The sequence below is a fragment of the Pogonomyrmex barbatus genome, unplaced genomic scaffold (genome assembly GCF_055798465.1).
Source record: "Pogonomyrmex barbatus isolate J1 unplaced genomic scaffold, ASM5579846v1 scaffold18, whole genome shotgun sequence".
In the NCBI taxonomy this organism is placed as follows: Eukaryota; Metazoa; Arthropoda; class Insecta; order Hymenoptera; family Formicidae; genus Pogonomyrmex; species Pogonomyrmex barbatus.
Window position 1 is genome coordinate 2,973,620 of NW_028297114.1, and position 22,353 is coordinate 2,995,972.

Here is a 22,353-nt window from a genome sequence, read left to right on the forward strand (position 1 = left end):
TTATTTGGGAGCAATAGTAAATATTTTTCTACGTATTCCGGAATTAAAAGAATAAATAAAAGATGATTATTTATTTACCGCGTCGATAGAAATGTTCTTCCTGTAAATTTACACGTCACATAATAAATCACTCTAATAAAAAAATAAATATAACTTATTATAATAGACTTTATAATTTAGATTAATGAAATTAAACTAAAAGAATAATTAAATTTTGTCAAAGACTAGCTGATAAATTACCTTCCAGATTTTTTGATGCTGGGCGCAATAAAGATAAAAAACGCAACGTTTTGCAAGTACATTATCTTTGTGCGTAAATCACAAGCTTCTGTACACAAATTACATACTTTGTGGTAAGTTCTATTTGCTGATAATATTTTATCAGCGGCGTTTAGTATTTGAGAATAGCGCCGAGTGTAGACAGATAATGAGCCAACATCAGATCAAGTTAGGTTGTTGGAAGCAAAGTATGTCGGATCGAGTAGCAAGTAGATCTGAATTACAGCACGTAGCGAACAGATGGGCTTAACGTTTCTGCCTTGCATTGTAACGAGTAACATCGAGCTTGTAAAATTTTAAAACGTGCGTTTGTACGTGCGTTTATTATAATTCAACGTAAAGTGCAAAAATACAAATTAAATTACTTAGTTCTGTTACGGAAAGAAACGGCGAAGATGACTGACAAAGATAGCGTAAATACTGGTAAGCGCAAATTAAGTATGGAAATTAAATCAAAAAGAGATAAAGTAAATAAGAAAGATTAAGAAACGCGGAATAAATGCAATGGATACTTAAAAATTCATATATTATTTCAAACGTGTAATAATTGAAAATTCACGATTATGCTAATTTAAAAAATATATATATATAGTTTAATCTTCAGCAATTATAAGTCTTTTAGATTCCAAGTTGTAATTAATTATAATATATAATTATAACAAAATTGAAATATTAACAAATTGAAGTAACTTATATTGATTTTTGTGTATAATATAAGTTACTTCAATTTGTTAATGTTTCCATTTTAAAAAATTTTTGTTAAATTCTATTATATCTACAGACGTTGATACTAAGAATTCACCGCCGCAGTCCGACCTGCATCCATCGAGAGATTAGGACTATCATCTCTCTGAAATATCGGTCGTGGGAATTCGAGAGAATGTACATGTATATATGTATAGTGTGATATATGTATATATGTGTATCATTGTGACGTTTATTCTAAGCACGTTATTTGCGATAAATATTATCACATGCCTCTGTAGTCTCGAAAGGATAAGATGCCTGCCCGATAAGCTGGAGCTCCGGATTCGTTCGATTCCTGGGGGCTGAGGTGGTATTTTTTCGCAAAATAATTACGAGTTTTCACGACTGGTTCGTGGTCGGGTCCCGCCGTGACGCACACCCTCCCTTCTACAAATTTTATTTATTATTATTCTTATTATTTTCTGGTGCAGTATTAGGAAGTAAACGATTGTCGGAGCTCGGGAGAACGTTAACGCACGAGCATTTGGCTATGGATTTTCATACATTTTACGTACCACCACCGAAACATCTCAAATTTCATTTCCCTGAGGGTTGCCCATCCCTTCAGAATATCGGATATATACGGCAATATCCGTAAGTCAAATATCTTTCGCAATGTGTCTCGTGTAACGCGTTCGCGAAACATATTAATTTTCACAATCACAATTACACGTCAATAAATAAATGATTGAATTAATAAAAATCGACGAAGATAATAAATACAAATTTTTTTTTTATATCAGATATAGTAGTCTATATAACTTGAAGCTCAACGATGACGACGCAGCGAAAGCTGTCTACAAAGATATGGAATTATTTAAGGAAGCTGGTGGCGGGACCATCGTGGAGAACAGCAGCCATGGTTTGAAACGCGACATTTCCTTGATGAGGAACGTTAGCCGATCTATGGGAATTAACGTGATCGCGGGAACTGGTACGGTATGCTGTAACGAATAATAATAATATTATTATTTATTATTTAATAGCATTTTTGCAATTCGGCAGGATTCTATGTAGCCAGCACGCAAGAAGCATCGGTTCTCGCTATGACTAAAGAAGAAATGTATAATCTGATGTGTCAAGAGTTGGAAGAAGGCTGCGTGGAATGTTCCCATGTAAAGGCAGGATTTATCGGGGAAGTCGGCAGTAATTGGCCGATCGAAGGTATATAATTAATAATCAATTTGAATAAACTATTGAATAACTACTACATAGAAAGAAGTTTTGCTGAAGTATCTAAAAATATTTATCTTTATATGCAAATTTGAAGATAATTTTGTTGAAATAATTATATAAGATTTTCAAATTAGTTGCTAGAATGTGAAGAAATTTTTGCAATATTATCATCGCGCTTAAGTATTTTTCATAATAATTTTGATGGCCCAACAAAATTATTTTCAGACTTGTGTCTAGTCAAATTTTAAAATATTATACTTTAGTAAAATTATTTTTTTCGCACATATTTTGTCTGACAATATTTACAAGAAATATAATATTTGCGTTAGATTTCGAGAAACGTGCCATTTGTGCAACTGGCGAACTCCAAGCTCAATTACGTTGTTCCGTGAGCTTCCATCCCGGAAGGGATGCATCCGCACCTATGGAAATAATGAGGATCTATCAAGAAGCCGGTGGAGATGCCAAGAGGGCCATCATGTCTCATGTTGATCGTGAGAAATCCATGAATTTCTTCTCTCTTTATCAATTTTTAATTAACTCACGTTAAAGCACGTATCAACTTGTTGCAAAAAGTTGATTCAATTAATTCACTTAGGTACTTTAATGAAAAAGGAGCAACTTATGGAATTCGCCGATGCTACCAAATGCTACATTCAGTTTGATTTGTTTGGTACCGAGTGTTCCTTATATCAGCTGAATCCGTCGATCGATATGCTGTCAGATGCACAGCGTATCAAACGTATCGCGCTGTTGAAGGAAGAAAAGAAACTGGATCGAGTTCTCATGAGTCACGATATTCATACCAAGCATCGTCTGGTACGTATATCTCATCTCCGATTTCTATTTAATTTTGCAAATTAATACTTTCCAGCGCTTAAATATTTGATATCATTTTAAGGTGTATTTCGGTGGACACGGATATTCCCATATCGAAAATAACGTTATGCCAAAAATGATAAATAAAAGTTTCACAAAGGAAGAGCTCGAATTGATAGCGGTTGAAAATCCTAAGAGATGGCTTACTCGACAATAATATATTTGGAGCAGGTTTTACTAATTGTAACTTTCTATAGAATTATCTAAAATATCCTACTATCAACTTGACTTTTTGTATTTCTAATAGAGACATGCTATCTTTTTCTTATAAAATATATTTTCCAAATTTTTTCTCATGTTTGTATTGAAAAATATGTTCGATTTCTCAATCTAATTTTCTATTAAATTAAGCTTAATTAATTAGCTTAATTAATTAAGCTTAAATTTGCTTAAATTTTGACAACTTTTCGTGGGTTATGACTAATTAAATTTTTAATTATATATTAATTAATAATTTTCTTTCAGACAATTTATAAGAATTTATTATATATTTAATATTAAATTTATTAAATAAATTTGTATCAATATCTTGAATGCTCATAATACAATATAGCCTCATCAACAAAAATATTACAGTAGCCATACATACATTAATAAGTTTTATAAAGAAAAAAATCCATTTGTGAATTAAATATCCTGCTCTATGGCACATTCAATGTTATTGTAAACAAATTTATAATCTTTCTGTAAAACAATTGCTTTTTTCAAAAGACGCATAAAACAATTATTAATAAATAACAGTCTATTTTTATTATAATTTTTGATAAATACTACTTACATCTTAAATAAAAAAACAATGCGAAATATTTGTATTTTATTATAAAATACAATGACATATGACAATCTTTGGTAAATTGGTCATTATTTGAATAAAACTTTCTACCTATCCAAATGTCTCAGATTAAATATGTGGATCATTTCATTCTTTAACGAAGAAATAATTTCATACTCTTATTGTATCAGACAAGATACAAAAATTAACTGGCAAATTGGTTTAATAACACCGTTGCACCGTTATCAATGATTTTTCTTTCTCTTCTCATCCTTTTCCATTTCTCCTTTCTCCTTTCTTATCGTAATGGAAGACATCTCTCATTCCCTTCTTGATGTCAGTCTCATAGCTCCTCCTGGAATTGCAAACTTCTCACGGGATTCATAGCAATAGAGACCGTCGACACCATCGTTTTGCTGAAGTCCTTCGAGTAGTCTACAGTCGAAGAAAGTACAAAATTGTATCCTGATGACGAAACTCTTGCATAGAATGAGAACAAAGAGAAATAATGCTTGCAAAAAAGAGAGAAAAGATAGCGAAACAGATTATTTTTAAGCACTTTTACTGTTAGAAATTTATGCTTGATAAAATATAAAACATAAGTAAAAACAATAAACATAAAAATGTAAAAATATAAAAATATTATAAAAAAGTTAATTTATCTATATTATATATGCATTATCAAATGCATACATGTTTACATAATTTGTAAAAAATAAAAAGAAAATATTCTTTCTCCTAAATTTTGAATTAGAGTCTTGTAATCCTATTCTAATTGTGTTAACATAATGGTGTTAACATAACACATAAGATAAGTCTATACTTTAGATCAGGTTAACAATATATTCATAGCGTATAGATTATAAAAAAGACGCGAGGATTTTGTTAGCCCATTGTAATTAATCGTAATGATCGAAGGTGGATGGAAGTATCCGGCGCCGATCGTTCAACATCGCTCGCTCGTCTTAGTTTTGTTTCGAAGGACGGAGTTAGAAAGGTGCTAGAGGGCATAGAAGAAAAAGAAAGATGATTAGTGATTAGATTGTGATTAGTTAGTTCCTTGAGAAAAAAAAAAAAAGAAAAAAACATGGAGATGCGATTAATCGTCGTTAGCACACGCAAGCGGACCGACCAGGCAGCGGTACCAAGAAATGGAAGAATCAAACAGAAAGCAGCAAACTTGTGGTGCCCTTGACTTACGAAGTGAGCGAATGGTCGCTTAGCTCGCGCGCTCGGTCAGAGCTTGGTGAGTGTTACCGCGTGTCGTTGTTGCTCGAAGTTACCTTGGGCGTAGTCTTGATGATGAGCTTGGAGACCACCGGCACCACCCGGCGCACTGCTGCCGTACGGCGTTAGACTCATCCTTATCCACGAGCACCCGACCACGCCGGCATACGCCTGTCTGTACTGCTTGTTCATGATCACGTAGATAATCGGATTTACGCACGACGCGAAGTACAACAGCAGATATCCCAGAATGTGACACTCTGGTAAACATGAAAGAGAGGGGGAGAGAGAGAGAGAGAGAGAGAGAGGGAGAATATAAAACAGTTATGTGAAATGCACCGAGTGATGAAATTAATAAATAAACTAGCAGAGGGTCAAACCATTAATAAATAAATGTGGAGAACGCTTGAGCATGATGCATTAATATTGAAACAATTTTTGATCTTCCGAAAACTAATTTGAATATCTTATTACACTTATTTTGATGATTTTTAGATTTTTATTTGATCAAAATTATTAAATACTTCAGCAAAACTATTCTCTCCACGTACAGACTAAATAATTTTGTTAGCCCATCAAAATAATTATATATGATATTAAAATATAATAACAATATTGCAAAACTTTTGATATACCAACAACCAACTTGAGATCATATTATAATTATTGAGTCCCCACAAGATTAATTTCTGAGATTTGTATTCAAATTTTTATATACTTTTACATACTAGCAAAATTATTCTTTCTGCGCCTGATTCAATTTTTCTATACTTCAACATAACTGTATCTTCCGTACTTAAGAGATTAAGAGGAATGAAGATAATGAAAATAAACTAAGTACAGTACGATAATACTGCGATGATAAAATTTTTCAAAATACAAGAAAGCTATTATTTCACCTAGAAATTAAATACGCGACGAATAATATATTCTTACCGGGACATTTGACTTCCGCATCAGCCACCTTGACGATGGTGATCGGTAAATAACATGCGAGGAAACTCAGAAAGATGACCAGTACCATCTTTGTAATCCTCCACTCGCTGCGCTTCTGCTTGAGCTCCCTGATATCTCTTCCGGGGGTGTGAGGCGATTTTATCGTCGGTCCGGCGTGTTTTCGCATTCGCGATTCTGATCTGCGACATTGATTAAGATCGATTAATATAATAATAAAAAAATGATAGCAAAATTATTTCGAAACATAAATATCGGATATGTTAATTACTTGTGCACCACCCAGAATATCTTGGCATAACAGCCGACGATCACTACACAGGGTATTAGGAACCCCATGACGAAAAGGAATGTCTTGGACGTGCGACCGTAACGATCTTTGATGATGGAACAAGTTTCCAGATTGGAATCGTAATCGAACTTACCTGATGAGGTAAATAAGTAATAAATAATAAATAATAATAAAATGTAATAAAAAATATGTAAAATGTAAGTGTGCAAAGTTTTAACTTCTTATTTTTAAGACAGAGAAATTATCTTTATATCAGTATCAATATTAAAATCTTAGTAGCCCTTACTAAATATTCTGTCAAAAAATAAGTTAATTAACATTTTTGTTAATTCTTCGCGACTTTCTTATTGAGATTTCTTTATTAAAAAAATTTCTTTCTCCGATAATAAATAATTAAACTATAATTAAAATGGCTTACCCCACATTTCCATCAGCGTAGGTATTTGCATCCCGTAAGAAAATAACCAGCAAAAGATTATCATCGAGGCTATCCAAAATTTCTTGTAAACCTTGCTATAGATAGCGTGATGTGCTATCATAATATACCTACAAAACCAACAATTTTAATTTCGTATTTTATCTTAAGCTTATTGCATATCACTCCTATTTCTTTGATTTGAATCAAGAAAGAATATTTTTACTCGATTAAATATGGCAAATAACAAAATTAGGAAAAAGATTAAAAGAACACATACCTATTGATAGTGATGGCTGCGATAGATAAGAGACTGACCCCCACATTTCCGTATCGTAAAAAGGGCACAAGAACGCAGAAAAAATGTATGTCCGCCCAACTGGCATTGACGAACCTGATGGAATCGAATGGGAGCACCAGCAGGCAAAATACAAAGTCTGCGATGCACAAACTGTTTCGATGAAACGAAATAACTTCAGTTTAATATAAATATTGGAGAAATTCGCATTTTAATATTTTCAAAATGTTAGAATTTAGAAATTAATTTTTTTATACTAGAATTAATAAAATAATCGCGAATATATAATAATGATTCGTACTTAAAAACAAATTTTGCGATAAGATTGAAAAATGTTTGGGATTATATTAATTTTTTTGAGTATAACAAATTCTATCTGTCATGTAAGAAATTTTGAAGTTAAATAAATACAATTTTGTCATACCTTATGATAAAGGCTGCCGCGACGTTGCGAACTTTGGGATATTTACATAAAGCAACGATCGTTAATAGATTACCAGTTAGACCAATAATCATGATGATGATCGCCACCACTGCCGCAAAAGTCCTCAAAGGCTTTGGAAATCTGATAAATAAAGCGATTGTAAAAATATTTGATTAATTTCTTTTCTTCTCTTATCCGCTTATCAATAAATAATTTTAAAAATGTTAAAAACAATTTTCCGAACTGAGTTTCAAAATTAAGATGCAAATAATACATATACGTCCAAAAATTTGATTAATTTGAAATAGAAATTAACAATATTATTTCAAATTTAAAAAATTCACACAACTAATTTACAATTTACTTAAATATCGAAAATAATGATACTTAAGTTTAGATGAAGATGATTTTAAAGCAGCCAAAGAAAATACATGTTACTAGAATATTTCTTAAATTCCTTCTCTTATCCGCTTATCAGGCAAGTAATTTAAAAGTAATAACAAAATGTAAAAACAATTTTCCGAACTGAGTTTAAAATTAAAATAATGCAAATAATGCACATAATACACATTCAAAAATTTCATTCAGTTTGAAATAAAAATTAACATTATTTCGAATTTAAAAAAATTCACATAATTAATTTATATAATTAATTTACATAATTTATTTATTCGAAAATTATGGTATCTTTGTTCATGTGAAGACAATTCTAAAGCAACAAAGAAGATATTACTAGAATTTTGGCAATTTTACGATGATTATGCTTCAAAAAAATACCTCGATAATTCTTCATCGACGATAGTGCTGTGCGTGGCATTGTCCATGACGCGAGACAACCATGCCGTGCCGTCCATTATACCAGCTGTGCCAAAGGTATCGAAGCTCTGGTCCAAGGATTCCATTATTTCGGCCTCGACCCGACCTCGAAAGCCTGCGACATTCACGAGCGGAAGAATGGAATTAAATATTCTACGTGCATTTTCTTTAACGGATGACGAAAGTCACAGCACGCGAAGACTTTGGCGTACAAAAAACGAAAATAAAAGGATATCCCGATTATATATCGTTATCTTACTTCTCCAATTAATCTTAATCTTGATTTAATTTGGTCTTTGTCTTTTCCTAATTTTTAGAATTAGAAAAGATAGAAAGTAAGTTCAATTAAAATATTAAAATTAATATACGTTAATAGAAGTAAATATTAATTTACTACGCTATTTGTCGCTCTGTTTTGATTATTAGGTGACAGCACGGTCAAATTATATTAATACTACTGTTTTTGTGATCGGTGATGATCAGAGCAACATTGTGTTGCGACATCGCGACACGAAAGAGGCAAACATGGAATTTCCATGCGGAGGAAACCGCGATCTAAAATTCCGGTTCTCGCATTTGTTCAAAGTGATCTGACGCAAAACGGATGCGACAACGCATTTTGTTTGAAATGTGTATTTCCTGAATTACCACAGAGATCAAAACGTTCACGTTGCGGCGGATTAAAATCATCACAGAAAAAATAATTTTGTTGAAGTATCTAAAAGTTTGATCAAATACGGATCTGAAAATAATTTTGTCGAATTACATTAAATGATTATGTAGCATGTTCAAATTAATTGCTAGAATTTCAAAAATTTTTGTAATATTATTATCATGATTAATTATAAAATTTCGTAATTGTTTGTCCTATATAATTCCTTTCATATTTGTATTTGGCCAAATTTTTAGATACTTTAGCAAAATCCGCTCTTTCCGTGCGAAGTGTCATTCGTTTCATTCATTATTTCATCATTAAGAATGCGAAAACTAAAATTCTATAAAAAAATAAAATTAAAAACATTATTACAAGGATTTATATCAGATATATTAAAAACTAAAGTTTATTAAAAATCCCTTGAACAAAAAGGATTTTAAGATTATTAGTGACTTAATTGTAATTAAAACATTCAATAACATATACTTTATGCATACACATTTATTTTAGACATAAATTTCTCCTTGCTCCATTTTAATGTGCAGCATTTTTTTTCTATTTCAAAAGAATATATCATATCAGCTTCTAAAGTTGCTGAAGATTAAGTGAGGAACCCGCGAAAGCGATTGTCTGAAGACGCGTGGGTCGTTTGACATTTGCGTTATGCAAATTCCGCGCGTGTGATTCTGCGCGTTAAAATAATTCCCCGGCGTAGAACAATGGCTGGAGAACAATCTACGGTTAAAAAGGCAGACCGTAAGAATTTATTATTATTTATGGGCTCGTGACGAAGGGCGCCACCGACGGAAATGGGCCGTCCGGCGAATTTACCAAGGATAATACGAGGCTCTCGCGACGAATGATATCGCACTAATTCTGTATTTTTCAACGCACTCGGCACTGGTATCATCCGATCCAGTCCAGAAAATATTTCATTCGCGATTAACGATATTTCCCCAGAATTACGATTTATTGCGAAAAGTATGTAGTATTTACGATATCCAATACAGCTCACTTAAAGTTAATGGTACAAACTTTCAATAATCAAAATTCCACCAACCTATTTCTCGCTATGATTATATTTGTTCCACGCGATGTTTTTTTGACAATTAGAAAGATCGTTAATGATCGCCCAGAGGAAGTTGTAGAAAGTTATTTTTAATTACAAACGTATATTAATTAAGGCGAAACAGGTTTCCTATTTGGAAGATACGGATGTAATTATCGACTGACGTTTCAATACCTATGTCGAAATGCTACTCGTTGTCTTCCACGAATTCGAGAAGTCACGTATCGATTATATACGTTTAAGAATTTATAAGTCATAGCATTTTATCTCTTTTTCTTATTCTCTCCATCTTCAGATTACAGTCACGCTAAATGACTGCATTTATTAATGACTGCGAATCACCGGTGGGTGAGTCATTTATGTTATTGAAACATGTATAACGATACTCGATATTACAAATACGCAATACGAACACATTAACTACTTGTAATCTGAGTAATTGCTCCTAAATGCTAATATCATAGTTTATTACGTTTTTTCAAAAATTGTCTACGCGGAAAGAACAGTAAGCTACAACAGTTTTGCTAAAATATTTATAAAATATATTTATAAAATATCTATAAATTTATTCAAATAAATCTAAAAATAATTTTATTGAATCAATAAAATAATTATGTAACGCTTAAGTTGATTGCTAGTATCAAGAATTTATTATTATTATGCTTAAGCATTCTAATATTTTAATGGCGCAATAAAATTATTTTCAAATTTATATTTAATCAAATTTTTACATATTGCAACAAAACATTACATCCTGTAATGTTAACTTAAATTAATTTCGCATTAATTTCACATTAATATTACATAATTATAATCTAAATGTTTTATATTATATATCCATTTTCAAAACATTTGTCAACAGGCCTATGAAAGAAACTTCTTGGCAAATACAGATGTTCAATTTCGCAATGGGTGAAATTGCCATGGAAGAATCGCGAATAACCCATTTATCGATTAGCGATAGTGATCTATGTGCAAACGCATAGTTACGAAGGGTGCGTTAGATTTGGTAAACTGGGGTCAAACTGCGGTGCATTAACCCCGATTGAGCTTAATTAAGGGAAATTAACGGACACCCGGTACTAGGCGTCCCCTCGCGACAAAAAAAAAAGTGATGAAAGCTACGGAAGACATGGGAACGCGTCAATGCGTCGTTGCTTCATTTTATACATTTTCTCGGAATATTTGATATTATTGTAATATCAAATGCACTGAATAATTAATCATTATCATCATCATCAATCAAATTGACTGAAAAAAATTAATTGAATATCAAAAAATTAACAATACAAAAAGAATCGATGACATCTAAAATTAATTTTTAAACTTAATGTTTATTATTTTTATGTGTATTAAATTTAATATTTGTCACTATTACGGTAACATCACGTTTAAATAAAATCAATGAAAAATCAACATGGTGATATTCTTATCTGTTTTATTTTATTCCATTTGACCGATGAAAATAAAATAAGAACATTTACTTTTATTATTGCTACGAAGAAAATTAAATATTATTAGTCTGTATTATTATCCAATTGTGGTTCAGGTCTGATTAGGTGGCAGGTGTGTAACTTCCAAACGTTTATATCTGTTTGACCATGATATCGGTCCGATAAGCGGCGAAACTAATCGGCCCGTCGTAAACGGAAGAAGATGCGGCGCAAAACCGCGAACATTATTTCTCGTTCTGTGGAAGTCCACGGCGACGAATTGACGTCACCGAATGATTTCCGTGTTAATCATACGGCGAACGGCAATGAATGAGTCAAGTTGAGTCACGGTGAAAGTACCTAGACCGAGTCGACGCGAGTCTCCGATGCGCGTCGTCGTCGATTCCGCGATTCGTTGCACCTCCTCGGTCGAAAGCACGCGTTTAAACCTCGCACGCGGATTTACGTTTATCAGAGGCTTACATCGATGCTTCGTATATATTTCGACTCGCCAATTTATCCTCCTTCATATATAAATTAACGGCGGATAATATGCCGATGCACGTTGCCTTGAAAAGAATTGCTTATTCATAGCTTATTCATCCGTCGAAGGATGCATCTCATGTTTAATTAAGCTAAGGACCTTACAAATTGATTATTCAATTAAAAAGCCGATCGGTTTTAACGACACTATTAAGTAAAATTAGAAGTGAATATCACGCTTTGACGGAACGTGACGGTGAAATAAAGCGAGCGAGTAAATTATTGTTTGGTCTCTGCAAAAACGTGCTTTTCTAACGATGTAAACGGTAAATGATGTTGAAATATAAATAAGCAAATGCCGAATGTGCGAAATGATACTGTGATATGTGCACACGCGAGTTGAGAGGCCAGGATCGAGGTTGGAAGCCGATCGAGCCGCGACAACTCTTGTATCCCGCCCACGAGAGCACCACGTGGTGTGGATGTCAAATGTCTGCACGTACGGCACAAAACATGTGTCGTGCTCTCTATTCATACCGTGCATTTAGTGCTAAATATGCCGGGTGACATTAAAATACGTGCATTGTCGACTCGTTTAAAATGGATCTTCTTACAATTTAATTTTCTCAAGAATTTATTTTTTATTAAAAATTGAATTTTTTAATCTTTTTTTTTTTCTAATAAGTTATGAAACGTTATTTTATTTTACGTTTTACAAAGAACGCGACAATAATCTATTTATAAAAAAAATATTACTTATTGTTAGACAACTCCGGATTCGGATAATTGTATCCAATAAGACTTTAAGTGTTTGAAGATCAAGTTTCACATTAACTTTCGTATACACGACCCAGCTAATTGAATACTACACCATGCGTCATAATTCTCTCCACGTCACGTTTCTAAATTGCCCGTCGGGACCATCGGGTAACTCGCCACGCTTTTTTGCCCAGTTCTCGGCATTGGTCCCACAGGATCGCAGACCAACGCCGCCCTTGAGATTAAGAGGATTCACACGAGTGAAAACCGCGATTACGATTGAATGGAATGATATTTTTTTAGAAATCAATTAATCAACTTGCAATATTCAAGAAACTTTTTTTCTTTTTTTCTCATTCAACTTTTTAAAAATATAAGATTTGAGCGATTGAATTTTATGAAAGTCGGTTACGCTTTGTAAAATGACTTTAATCGTTGAATTAATGTACCGTAAAATTAATGTGCTGTAAAAATTGAAAAGGAACATTTTTCTTATATATAGGAGGAAAAATAGACAGGATTAAGAAGATAAATTACAAAGCGTTTCATTATTTACCGATTATCAATTATTCTTATCTCAAATCAGCCATACGTTTGTCGACGATATAGACGATTAAAGAAACAGATGGAAATTCTGACTTTGTTGACTGAAGAATATGACGAGCAAAACAATTAAAATCACTTCAAGATACGTTGGACTAAGAAGAATTGTATAAGTGTTGTTCAACAATTCTCTTATCGGTTGTCTAATTATTGAATATAAACTTGCAATAGTATTTTGCAGTCTTCTTTGATAGCTGACTAGTACAAAATTGATGTGATATCACTCCAAATGTTTTATATTCTTCTTTTAACTATATCTTCATCTCTTCATTGAGAACTTCACTTTTCAATTTTTAGATTTTCGAAATTTCCACTTGATGTTTCTCCCTTCAAAGGAAAGTGAATCCCGTTTGTTATCATTCACAAAAGAACACTTATTCCAACTGAAGTTATTTCAAATTTACTCGAAATATTATTATTATTTTGAAGTGAACGTGACTCTCTCTCTTCACAGCTGCTTGTATTTTGATTGTCGTGGTCCCGCTTGAGTTCGTACGATACGTAAGTATTTGATCTCGAGCTGTCTTAGAATTTTATTCTTTGGCCTTTGGTTTGCAGGCCGGCGACTCGCGACCGCGATTTCGACTCCGGGGACCGGACCGGATTCGGGGACTACCGGCGCGAACGGTGTTGCTCGGGCACCGTGTCTGCGTCAGCGTCACCGTGAATGGACTGCTGCTTACCCAGCATTCTGTCAGATTGTACACACGCTAGATACGGGCCCCGCGTGAGTAGGGCGATCGCAGGAGGAGGAAGAAAAGATGCGGAAGGTGGGAGAGTTGCGGGGGGGGAGCGACTCGGGTGTGGGCTCGATGACGAACGTGGCGGTCTGCGGCGATGGCACATCTGCAACCGAGACTGAGAAGGGCGAGGTGGGACACCCGGTTGACCCTTTCGTTGTGACACGTCGAGTCGCTTCTTTTTGAATTGCGCGGAATGTGCTGCAATTGCGATACGTCACGTTCTTTTGTCACGCCGCGTAATTGGGACAAGAATGAATGCAAATGAATTGCGGTCTTGCGACCGATTGGCTACTTTATAAAACTTTTTTTTCCACAAGTATCTTCGGTGACTTAAGGAATGTCGTAGTATAAAAAATATTTGTAATTTTTTTATTTCTGTCTTATTTTTATAATAAAAAGATTTCGATGAGGCTTTAGATTCTTTAAAGTGAATATCTTGCTTTGACACAATTTTTATTTCTGTCACTCATGAGTTGTCTCTCGTGAGACAATCTCAATGCAAAGAAGATGGATATATCCGAAAGAAAGAAAAGGCCATCGTGAGACTCGTGAGTCACGCATGGATATGTATGAGAAGTACATATAAGCAAGAATATTAATAATTGCACCAATGATTACACACTAGGCAAAGTATAAACTTAATACATGATTTATACATCAAAATTATAATACATAAATTTAATAACAAACAAGTTAATTAATTCTCCTTTATTTATTACGTTAATTTTATTTCTTTTATTTATTCTAGAATTTCCAAAAAATGATTCACTGTTTTAAATATGTCAAATAATATAATATTATAATATAATAATAATATAATATTCATATTAAAATAATATGAATGCAATAAGTTGCCTTAAAAGATAATTATCTTATAATTAACGATAAGCGAAGATAAACTGCGATGAAAGACGGACGAAAGGCGAAAGGCAAACCGCCAAATTTTTTTTTTTTACAAATTTCGCGCAAGAAGAACTCGAGTAACCTACTCGCGGGCAACCGATAAAATCGCCGGCTCTTAATACCACGGGCGTGTTTATTGCGTAAGCAACCGAAGAGTACAGCGAGAGTGAATTAGACCTAACGAAGTAGAACCGACCGACGGCATTAATTGGAATGACTAAATCGAACGTCTCGTTAGTTTCACGCTTCATAAAAGCGACCCGCATCCAGCCGCGGCTGTCCGGAATTGATACGGTCGACCGAATATCTCGCTTTTCCAATCTGTATTCTAGACTTATTCTATGTGAGAGAAAATTGGTATATATCATCCGGTACAATGGATCTATTTAGATCAAATATAATATTAATCAATTCAATTTAAGCATTATGATATTAATAATAGCTTTTATGCGCGACGCATCCTAGATTTCCCGGATGTTCTTCCGCTATAGATACGCTATATGATAAATCAAAAATATCAATCATCAAAGTAGTTTGACGTACAGAAGTGAAAGATTGATGAATAATTAAATTTTAAGATAAGAATAGGCTGATATTTAATTGAAAAAAAAAAAAAAAATTTGCTTGATATAAAATATGTGACCAATGACAAGAAAAGGTTTCCTTTGAGGGAAAGTAAATTTCAAATTGTTTAGAAAATTATCACTGAAGACTATTATTGAAATATAATACCAGAACATTTTGCGTAAAATTAATTAATTTCTCGTATTTAACGTCTAATTAATTTCTCATATTATTTATAATTATTATTAATATATAATTTAGTGCATATGATTTATCGATATGTGTCTTCGGCTAGTTTTTCTCTTTATAAATTTCAATAATGGAAAAAAATTTCATCAAAATAAAATGCTGTTATCTGTTGCAATAATATATTCTGCTTTGCTGATAATATACTTCAACCGAAGATTTCAATGAACCCCTGGAGCCCGAATAAGCAGCAAACTGGGGAAACGCACTTCCGACTCGCTCGCTTCCGCTCGCGGTCGTTCGTGCGCAGCTGGAGGCTCTCCCCCTCGCGAGCACTACTAACAAAATGCAATTATTTTTAAAAAGGATGTAGGGACGCCACGATTTCCAGGGGACGATACGCCCCGATTAGACATGTAGATGCTCTACCACAAGTGGCATATCGACGGGCATGGGGCTGGCTGGCACCGTTTAACGCTTTCGCGTTGTCGGTCGTGTACATGCAAAGTGTCCCTATTTGCGCAACAAATTGTCTATAATAGGATTGGTGACCCGCGCCCTTATTCGGTGATTATCTGATTTTATTAAACGCAACGCAAATTAATATCTCTTGCGTCGCGTTTACGATGTATCGCGTTTCAATTTCTGTTATAATAAAATGGAAGAAATGAAAGAGGAAAAAAATAAGGAAGAGAGAAATGAAATGAATAGGAAGGAAAAAAATGAATAAATAATCAGGAAGTAATATCTTTCAATTTCTGATGATGCCGGACCAATTATTTTCGCAAGAGAAAATTATCTTGAGTCAAAGGAGGAGTTAAATTTGGCGCAAGCGCAGCATTCGCGAAAAGTGCATACTCTTGTGAGATTCTTGCTAATAATTCCGCCAGTCCACTCGCGAATTTTATCGAACCCGTCTCGTTTGCATATCCGTCCGATCCATTAATTCTATTTTCTCTTTTCTGTGTCCTCGCCGCTACTTGGATTTGGAAGATAAATTCGAGATAAATGTCACTGTAAAGGGAGGTCTTCTCGTTAGATTTCGTTATCGTGGATACATCATTGACGGTATCAAGAAACTGCAACAAAAACACAGAAACAAAATTTATAGTTTCCTAGAAGAAACCACTCGAGAAAGAGAGACAGAGCATCTGCAATGCCAAGACCAGGATGAGAAACCGGCAAGAAGAAGAATAAGTCACGGAGACACGGCTAACGTCATCCCGGTTTTAGTGGGAAGAGATCGTCACAAAGATCTCGAATCATTACCTGATAATTGCCATCGATGAGTCATATTTTTTGCTTCTGCAAAGGTAAACGCAGCGGTATGAAAGAAAAAAGTAAAAGTTTTAGTTTAAATCCTTTTGTTAAGCAGTTGTGAAAAGAAAAACATGTTAAAATTTTTTTTTAATATTTTTTACACTACATTTCTGTTTGCTCGTTGCATCTAGTGAAAACATGTGAACCTGATGCGCCCGCATCGGTGATTTGCTATGAAACCATGAACCTGACCAGTCGATAGTCTGCAAAAACTATAGATGGTCGCGAGAAATCGGTTCGGACCATAGAAACGTCCGAAAGTTTACGCCCCGACGAAAGAGTTTATCGTTCTCGGGTGGCGAAAATAGATCTCTCTGTTCCTCTCCGACGAAACGGTTGGGAGAAAAAAGAGGCGCTAAGTCCAACACACACACACACACACACACACACACACACACACACACACACACACACACACCACACATGCACACACGAGCGACGTGTAAAATTCACGCCTTTGGAACAGCGAAAGTGTCGCGTCAGTCGTTGAGTGCGATCTTAATGTACGACACAAAGAAGAACACAATTATTAATAAAATAAAATTGAGGAAATCAATCGTGCACGTATATTCTCAAACTAAAGTCGTTCAAATTTTTGAGCACATCCATCGAATCTTCCTAAAGATGCAATTATCAATAAATTAATAATTATAAAAAATGCAATTATTATATTGTAATAATATTAATAAATTGTACACAAATAATGCATAATTAGATAATTTGCATTATTCAAATTTTGTAAAAAGAGTGTAATTACAATTCTCACGTAGATCGCTCTCTACATTTTGTAAACTCTATATATGATGGATGTAAATGGAAACTTACACATGACGGCCATAAGTAATCGACATTATTATCTTAAAAAGATCTCAAAAATATTTTGAAAAGATCTGGACCTCTCTTTTTAAGATTTTAAAAAAGTCCTCGAAAAGAAGATCGAAATTATTGTCTCGTAAATGGCGAATGAAATGTCACGACTCTATTTATGGCCCTGACACGACATTGGTATAAACGTATTCGGCTTTCCGCAAGATTTCGGTTTTCCACAGATGCTGGAGTACTGGTGGATGGCGAACAACGAAACTGGCCGCAACCATAGCGACGAGGCGACGATTGAGGAGATGCTGCAGGATCCAGGGTCGGTGATCCTCTTCGTTGATTATTCACGATGGCTGCTGTGCTTCGCCGCTGCTTGCTGCATCCTCTTCATGCTGGTCGGCATTCCGGGAAATCTTATCACGGTGATCGCATTATTTCGTACCAAAAAGGTCCGTAGATGTAATTTTTTAAATTTAAGATGATAATGCTGAAGCGAAAATATGAGTGGAGAAAACGTTTAAAAACTGACTCAATCTGAAGATTGATTAACTGATAAATTTATTGATAAGAATTGATTTGAACTTTTTGATGATTTGGTATTTGAAAGAAAATAATAGCAATTTATAAAAAAATGAAAAGTTACAGAAAAATAATAATTGATATTATTATTATAATATCATGATTAAGTTCTCGTCTGGAAAAAGAATATTTCTCAGAAATACAGCAGATTTGTGAAACTCGTTTTGAGCTATTCGCAACAATTTCCGCGACTTGTACTCGGAAAGACTTAAGTATAACGAATCTGTATTATGCAAGGCTACTCAAGTTTCCGGCGCCGCTTACACGCGGAAATCTTAAAAATCTGAGTGGTTTGCCTCGAGTCATTATACCTTTCTAGTATTACAAGGCGTTAATTCTAACAGCAATGAAATAAGGACATAAAAATTTCAGATTATTTTTTGGTTAAATATTTTTAGACCATAGTTTTATTTATAAAGATATATTATATAATTTTTATATTCTACAATATTTTATGCATGGATCTTTCTTACTGGATTCAATATTTTTTTGTGTATAAAATGAGGATTTTTAGAAAAATGTTTTTATCTAAAATAAAATAATTTTTTTTTTAATTAAATCAGTCTCCATAATATCTATAATTATGGCACTGTAAAGGGGCAATACTTTTATAATAAGAATAAATGCCTTTTCAATATTCTTATTATTATAATTATAAAAATAGTGATATAATTTTTTGGAATTATAAGAAAAATTATTTTATTACGCGATTGAACATATTTTATTTCTGAAGAATAATCGACGATAACGCAAATCGATGGACAGAGGTCGTCGGCACAATTCTATGGCAAAAGCTCTCGCCAAAGTCGATCATCAATGAGTTAAGTTTGGAATCGATTACGCGGAAGCGAACATATACAATCGTGTGTTTTCACGAAGGTTCACGTACTCTGTTCTGATATAATCGACTAGAATTGAATCAGGAAGTCCCAATCAATTTTTATTATGTTTACTCTGAGAGAAATCCGAGAGAGTCCATTCGGTCACTTCATACATTAATTTTTATATTAATAATTTGTTACTATTTATGAATTATTAAAAATGTGCAATAATCAAAATCGACAATGAGATAATTATGTATAATTTATAAATGTTTCAAACAGTTCAACAATTTTTAAGCTTAATTCTAATTAATGCATGGTTAATATATTTACATTACTTATTAACATGATAAAGCTAGTGACACATAGAAAACCGTAAGCAATAAAACTTAAGCTTAATAATCAGATTGATCAGATTCGTAACCAAGAGTTTTCAAATAATAATCTCACGTTTCCAACAATTTGATCGGCTAAAATTTTACCATTTGGTTGATTTAATGAATACATGAACATGCGAGGAAAGAATTTCGTAACTTTGTTATTACTTTTCCAATAATTAATTTTGCCACAGTTGAGGAATGCCACCGCAGTCTTCATCATGAATCTGTCGATATCAGACTTGATGTTCTGCTGCTTCAATCTACCACTCGCGACTTCAACGTTCTGGCACAGATCATGGCTACACGGACCACTCCTGTGTCGGCTGTTTCCGCTCTTGAGATACGGCCTCGTTGCAGTTAGCCTCTTCAGCGTTCTCGCGATCACGATCAATCGCTACGTCATGATCGGTCATCCCGGCCTTTATCCCACGTAAGCAGCCTTCTCTTTCTCTTCCTTCTACTTATATATAAATATTTTATCTTTTTACAACCATTTTATTTAGGCATTTAGGCATTTATTATTTTTGCAAAAAGACCGGTAAAAATAACAGAAAAATAACAATTGGAAAAAAGAAATTATTGACTTCTTCGCTTTTAGAATTAATAATAGTTTCTACAAATCGACACCTTACACAAAATTATTTTTTATTTTGGAAGAACGAATCATACTCTCTTTCAAGTCAAATTAAAAGAAATTAATTGTTAAATATCATTTGTAGATTGTACAAAACGAGATACTTAATACCGATGGTCCTGGCGATATGGATCATCGCTTTCGGCCTATTGATCGTTACGTGGTTCGAACGATTTGGACGTTTCGGATTGGATCCTGTTGTCGGATCCTGTTCGATCCTACCGGATGTAAACGGGCGCAGTCCAAAGGAATTTCTCTTCGTTCTCGCGTTTTTAATACCCTGCCTCGCCATTATCGTTTGCTACGCCAGAATTTTCTACATTGTCCGCGAAACTGCTTCGAAGAGTAGAGGCAGAGACAAGATCTTCAACATAGAACCTGCGGAAATCAGCAATGATGTAAGATCTATTTATTTTTTCGATAAAAAAGAAGATTTAAGTTTAATACAAAGAAAAATAAATTATAGAAAAAATATATTTAGTTAAATTTTTTATAAAAGAAATTGTGAGATATGCATTTAATAAATCTGTTATCAAAATAATATTTTGATATTAACGGAGAAATCGTATTTCAAATAAATAAAAATAAATGAAATATCAATAATTATTACATGTTATAAAACTAATAGACGAATATTTGAATTTCTTTACTTTAACAATTTTTATTAAAAGAAATTTTATCTTTTTTTAATTTATTGGAATATAATTTTTGTAATTTATTAAAATACAATTTTGTTTTAATTACAATGGCGTTTAAAGCCGACATTTAAATAGCTCATTATTATTATTTTTGGCAACTTTTTTTGCAGCAACCGTCCACAAGAAATCAAGAACGAGAACTCTCTGTCTTCTCTGCTCCTTCCTCATCGATGCAAATGGGTCTTCTTAATCCAGACGAAGGAATGGATCTCGAACTACCGTCCACATCCGCTAACGAAGACTCGTGGTCTAAGCAGTCGATCCAAGATCAACAAGAAACGAATTTCACAAGATTGCAAATAGACGACCCAACAACAAATCTCGACATTCGCTCTAATTCAAACGTCGACAGTGGTTGCGACGTTCCTCATATCAGCCTATCGGAAGATTTCTCATTTGTGGATGATTGTGAGATCGAGAAAACGGACTTCGCGGAAACGGGACTCTTTCTGAACAAGGATCAGCGCGAGCCGCAGCGGAAATTGTCAGAAAATTCCTGCGACCGATCGGCAAAGTCGACCGATCGAGCGTCCCTCGTGATGGGATCGCAAGGATCATTGCAGAGGCTCCCTGGTGAACGCTCGGATCGATCGAATTCGAAATCGCCAGAGCGATCCTGCGCGAGGAGAGCATTTCGCAGACAGTCGAAATTCAAGAGCATCGGAAACGTGCGCAATGGCGGCGATTATTCCGCGCCTAGGATGTCTGCCAAAGACCGGAAGTTGCTGCAGATGATTCTCGTGATATTCGCATCGTTTCTGGTGTGCTATCTGCCGATTACCGTCACGAAGCTTTTTCAAAATACGGTTAACTGGCGGGGTTTCAATATCGCCGGCTACATACTCATCTATCTGACAACCTGCATCAATCCCGTCATCTACGTCGTGATGAGCTCTGAATACAGGAGCGCGTACAAATACGTGCTATTGTGTAAGAGAGAGCAAGGAACGAACAAAAGAAGATTGCCTGGTTAGGGCAATAACCAGTTGAAAACCAGTCTAAATAAATAATTATATGGAGCAGTTTTGCTGAAGTATTTAAAAATTTCATCGAATCCAGATCTGAAAATAATTTTCTTGGATCATCAAAATAATTGTAACATTCAAATTGGTTGCTAGACTATAAAAAAATTATTATCATCATATTCTTCTCTTCTTCTCTTCTTCAAAGAAGAAGATCATATTTAAGCGTTCTATATAAAGTAATTTTATTAATTATGCTCCAACAAAATTATTTTCAGATCTAATATTTGATGTTTCAACAAAATTGCTTTTTCCATGTACGAATGCTTAATTTATATTTATTATTTAGAATATTTTGTATGATTTGAAAAGTTTTATTATTAATGTTTCTCTTTTTATTTTTATAAGGTAATATCATCTTCAAAGATCAATGACACTTGGTTAATTAAAATTGTTGATTTAT

General features: G+C 33.9%; 3 protein-coding genes across 8 annotated transcripts; 2 read left to right on the forward strand and 1 right to left on the reverse strand.

Moving 5' to 3' along the window:
- Positions 1-333: 333 nt before the first annotated feature.
- LOC105426187 (phosphotriesterase-related protein) lies at positions 334-3,935 on the forward strand. Of its 2 annotated transcripts, XM_011637298.2 has the most exons (8): positions 336-702; positions 1,061-1,333; positions 1,458-1,620; positions 1,770-1,960; positions 2,032-2,190; positions 2,532-2,696; positions 2,801-3,021; positions 3,104-3,935. In XM_011637298.2, the coding sequence occupies exons 3-8, from the start codon at positions 1,517-1,519 to the stop codon at positions 3,236-3,238; spliced, it is 975 nt and encodes a 324-aa protein (XP_011635600.2). In that variant the 5' UTR covers positions 336-702; positions 1,061-1,333; positions 1,458-1,516; the 3' UTR covers positions 3,239-3,935. The 2 variants fall into 2 exon arrangements, with proteins under 2 accessions (XP_011635599.2, XP_011635600.2); XM_011637297.3 differs by lacking the exon at positions 1,061-1,333 and having other exon boundaries at positions 334-702.
- On the reverse strand, positions 3,806-13,984 carry moody (G-protein coupled receptor moody). 5 transcript variants are annotated; one of them, XM_011637299.3, is made up of 9 exons: positions 13,965-13,983; positions 8,241-8,394; positions 7,464-7,604; positions 7,022-7,192; positions 6,745-6,872; positions 6,306-6,459; positions 6,017-6,216; positions 5,137-5,340; positions 3,806-4,288 (listed from the first exon to the last, which is right to left on the reverse strand). In XM_011637299.3, the coding sequence occupies exons 1-9, from the start codon at positions 13,969-13,971 to the stop codon at positions 4,197-4,199; spliced, it is 1,251 nt and encodes a 416-aa protein (XP_011635601.2). In that variant the 5' UTR covers positions 13,972-13,983; the 3' UTR covers positions 3,806-4,196. The 5 variants fall into 5 exon arrangements, with proteins under 5 accessions (XP_011635601.2, XP_011635605.2, XP_011635604.2 ...); XM_011637303.3 differs by having other exon boundaries at positions 3,863-4,288; positions 5,054-5,340; XM_011637302.3 differs by lacking the exon at positions 13,965-13,983 and adding an exon at positions 13,448-13,956 and having other exon boundaries at positions 3,863-4,288.
- Positions 13,985-15,842: 1,858 nt separating this feature from the next.
- Positions 15,843-22,321, forward strand: LOC105426189 (G protein-coupled receptor moody). Its single transcript, XM_011637305.3, has 5 exons — positions 15,843-16,990; positions 18,047-18,265; positions 19,788-20,026; positions 20,316-20,628; positions 21,039-22,321. Exons 2-5 carry the CDS (start codon positions 18,047-18,049, stop codon positions 21,900-21,902), a joined length of 1,635 nt encoding a protein of 544 aa, XP_011635607.2. The 5' UTR covers positions 15,843-16,990; the 3' UTR covers positions 21,903-22,321.
- Positions 22,322-22,353: the final 32 nt, after the last annotated feature.

What these genes read in the sequence shown, in the direction of transcription:
- moody (XM_011637299.3), bottom strand. An exon ending in GCGGCAGCCTTTATCATAAG is followed by an intron (nt 7,193 to 7,463) that starts GTATGACAAAAT and finishes TCATCGAAACAG; the next exon opens with TTTGTGCATCGCAGACTTTG. An exon ending in TCATCAAGACTACGCCCAAG is followed by an intron (nt 4,289 to 5,136) that starts GTAACTTCGAGC and finishes CTTCGACTGTAG; the next exon opens with ACTACTCGAAGGACTTCAGC.
- LOC105426187 (XM_011637297.3), top strand. Translation starts at nt 675, where the DNA reads ATGACTGACAAAGATAGCGTAAATACTG. An exon ending in CAGTAATTGGCCGATCGAAG is followed by an intron (nt 2,191 to 2,531) that starts GTATATAATTAA and finishes TATTTGCGTTAG; the next exon opens with ATTTCGAGAAACGTGCCATT. An exon ending in CATCATGTCTCATGTTGATC is followed by an intron (nt 2,697 to 2,800) that starts GTGAGAAATCCA and finishes TAATTCACTTAG; the next exon opens with GTACTTTAATGAAAAAGGAG.
- LOC105426189 (XM_011637305.3), top strand. Translation starts at nt 18,047, where the DNA reads ATGCTGGAGTACTGGTGGATGGCGAACAACGAAACTGGCCGCAACCAT. An exon ending in CATCCCGGCCTTTATCCCAC is followed by an intron (nt 20,027 to 20,315) that starts GTAAGCAGCCTT and finishes TATCATTTGTAG; the next exon opens with ATTGTACAAAACGAGATACT. An exon ending in CTGCGGAAATCAGCAATGAT is followed by an intron (nt 20,629 to 21,038) that starts GTAAGATCTATT and finishes CTTTTTTTGCAG; the next exon opens with CAACCGTCCACAAGAAATCA.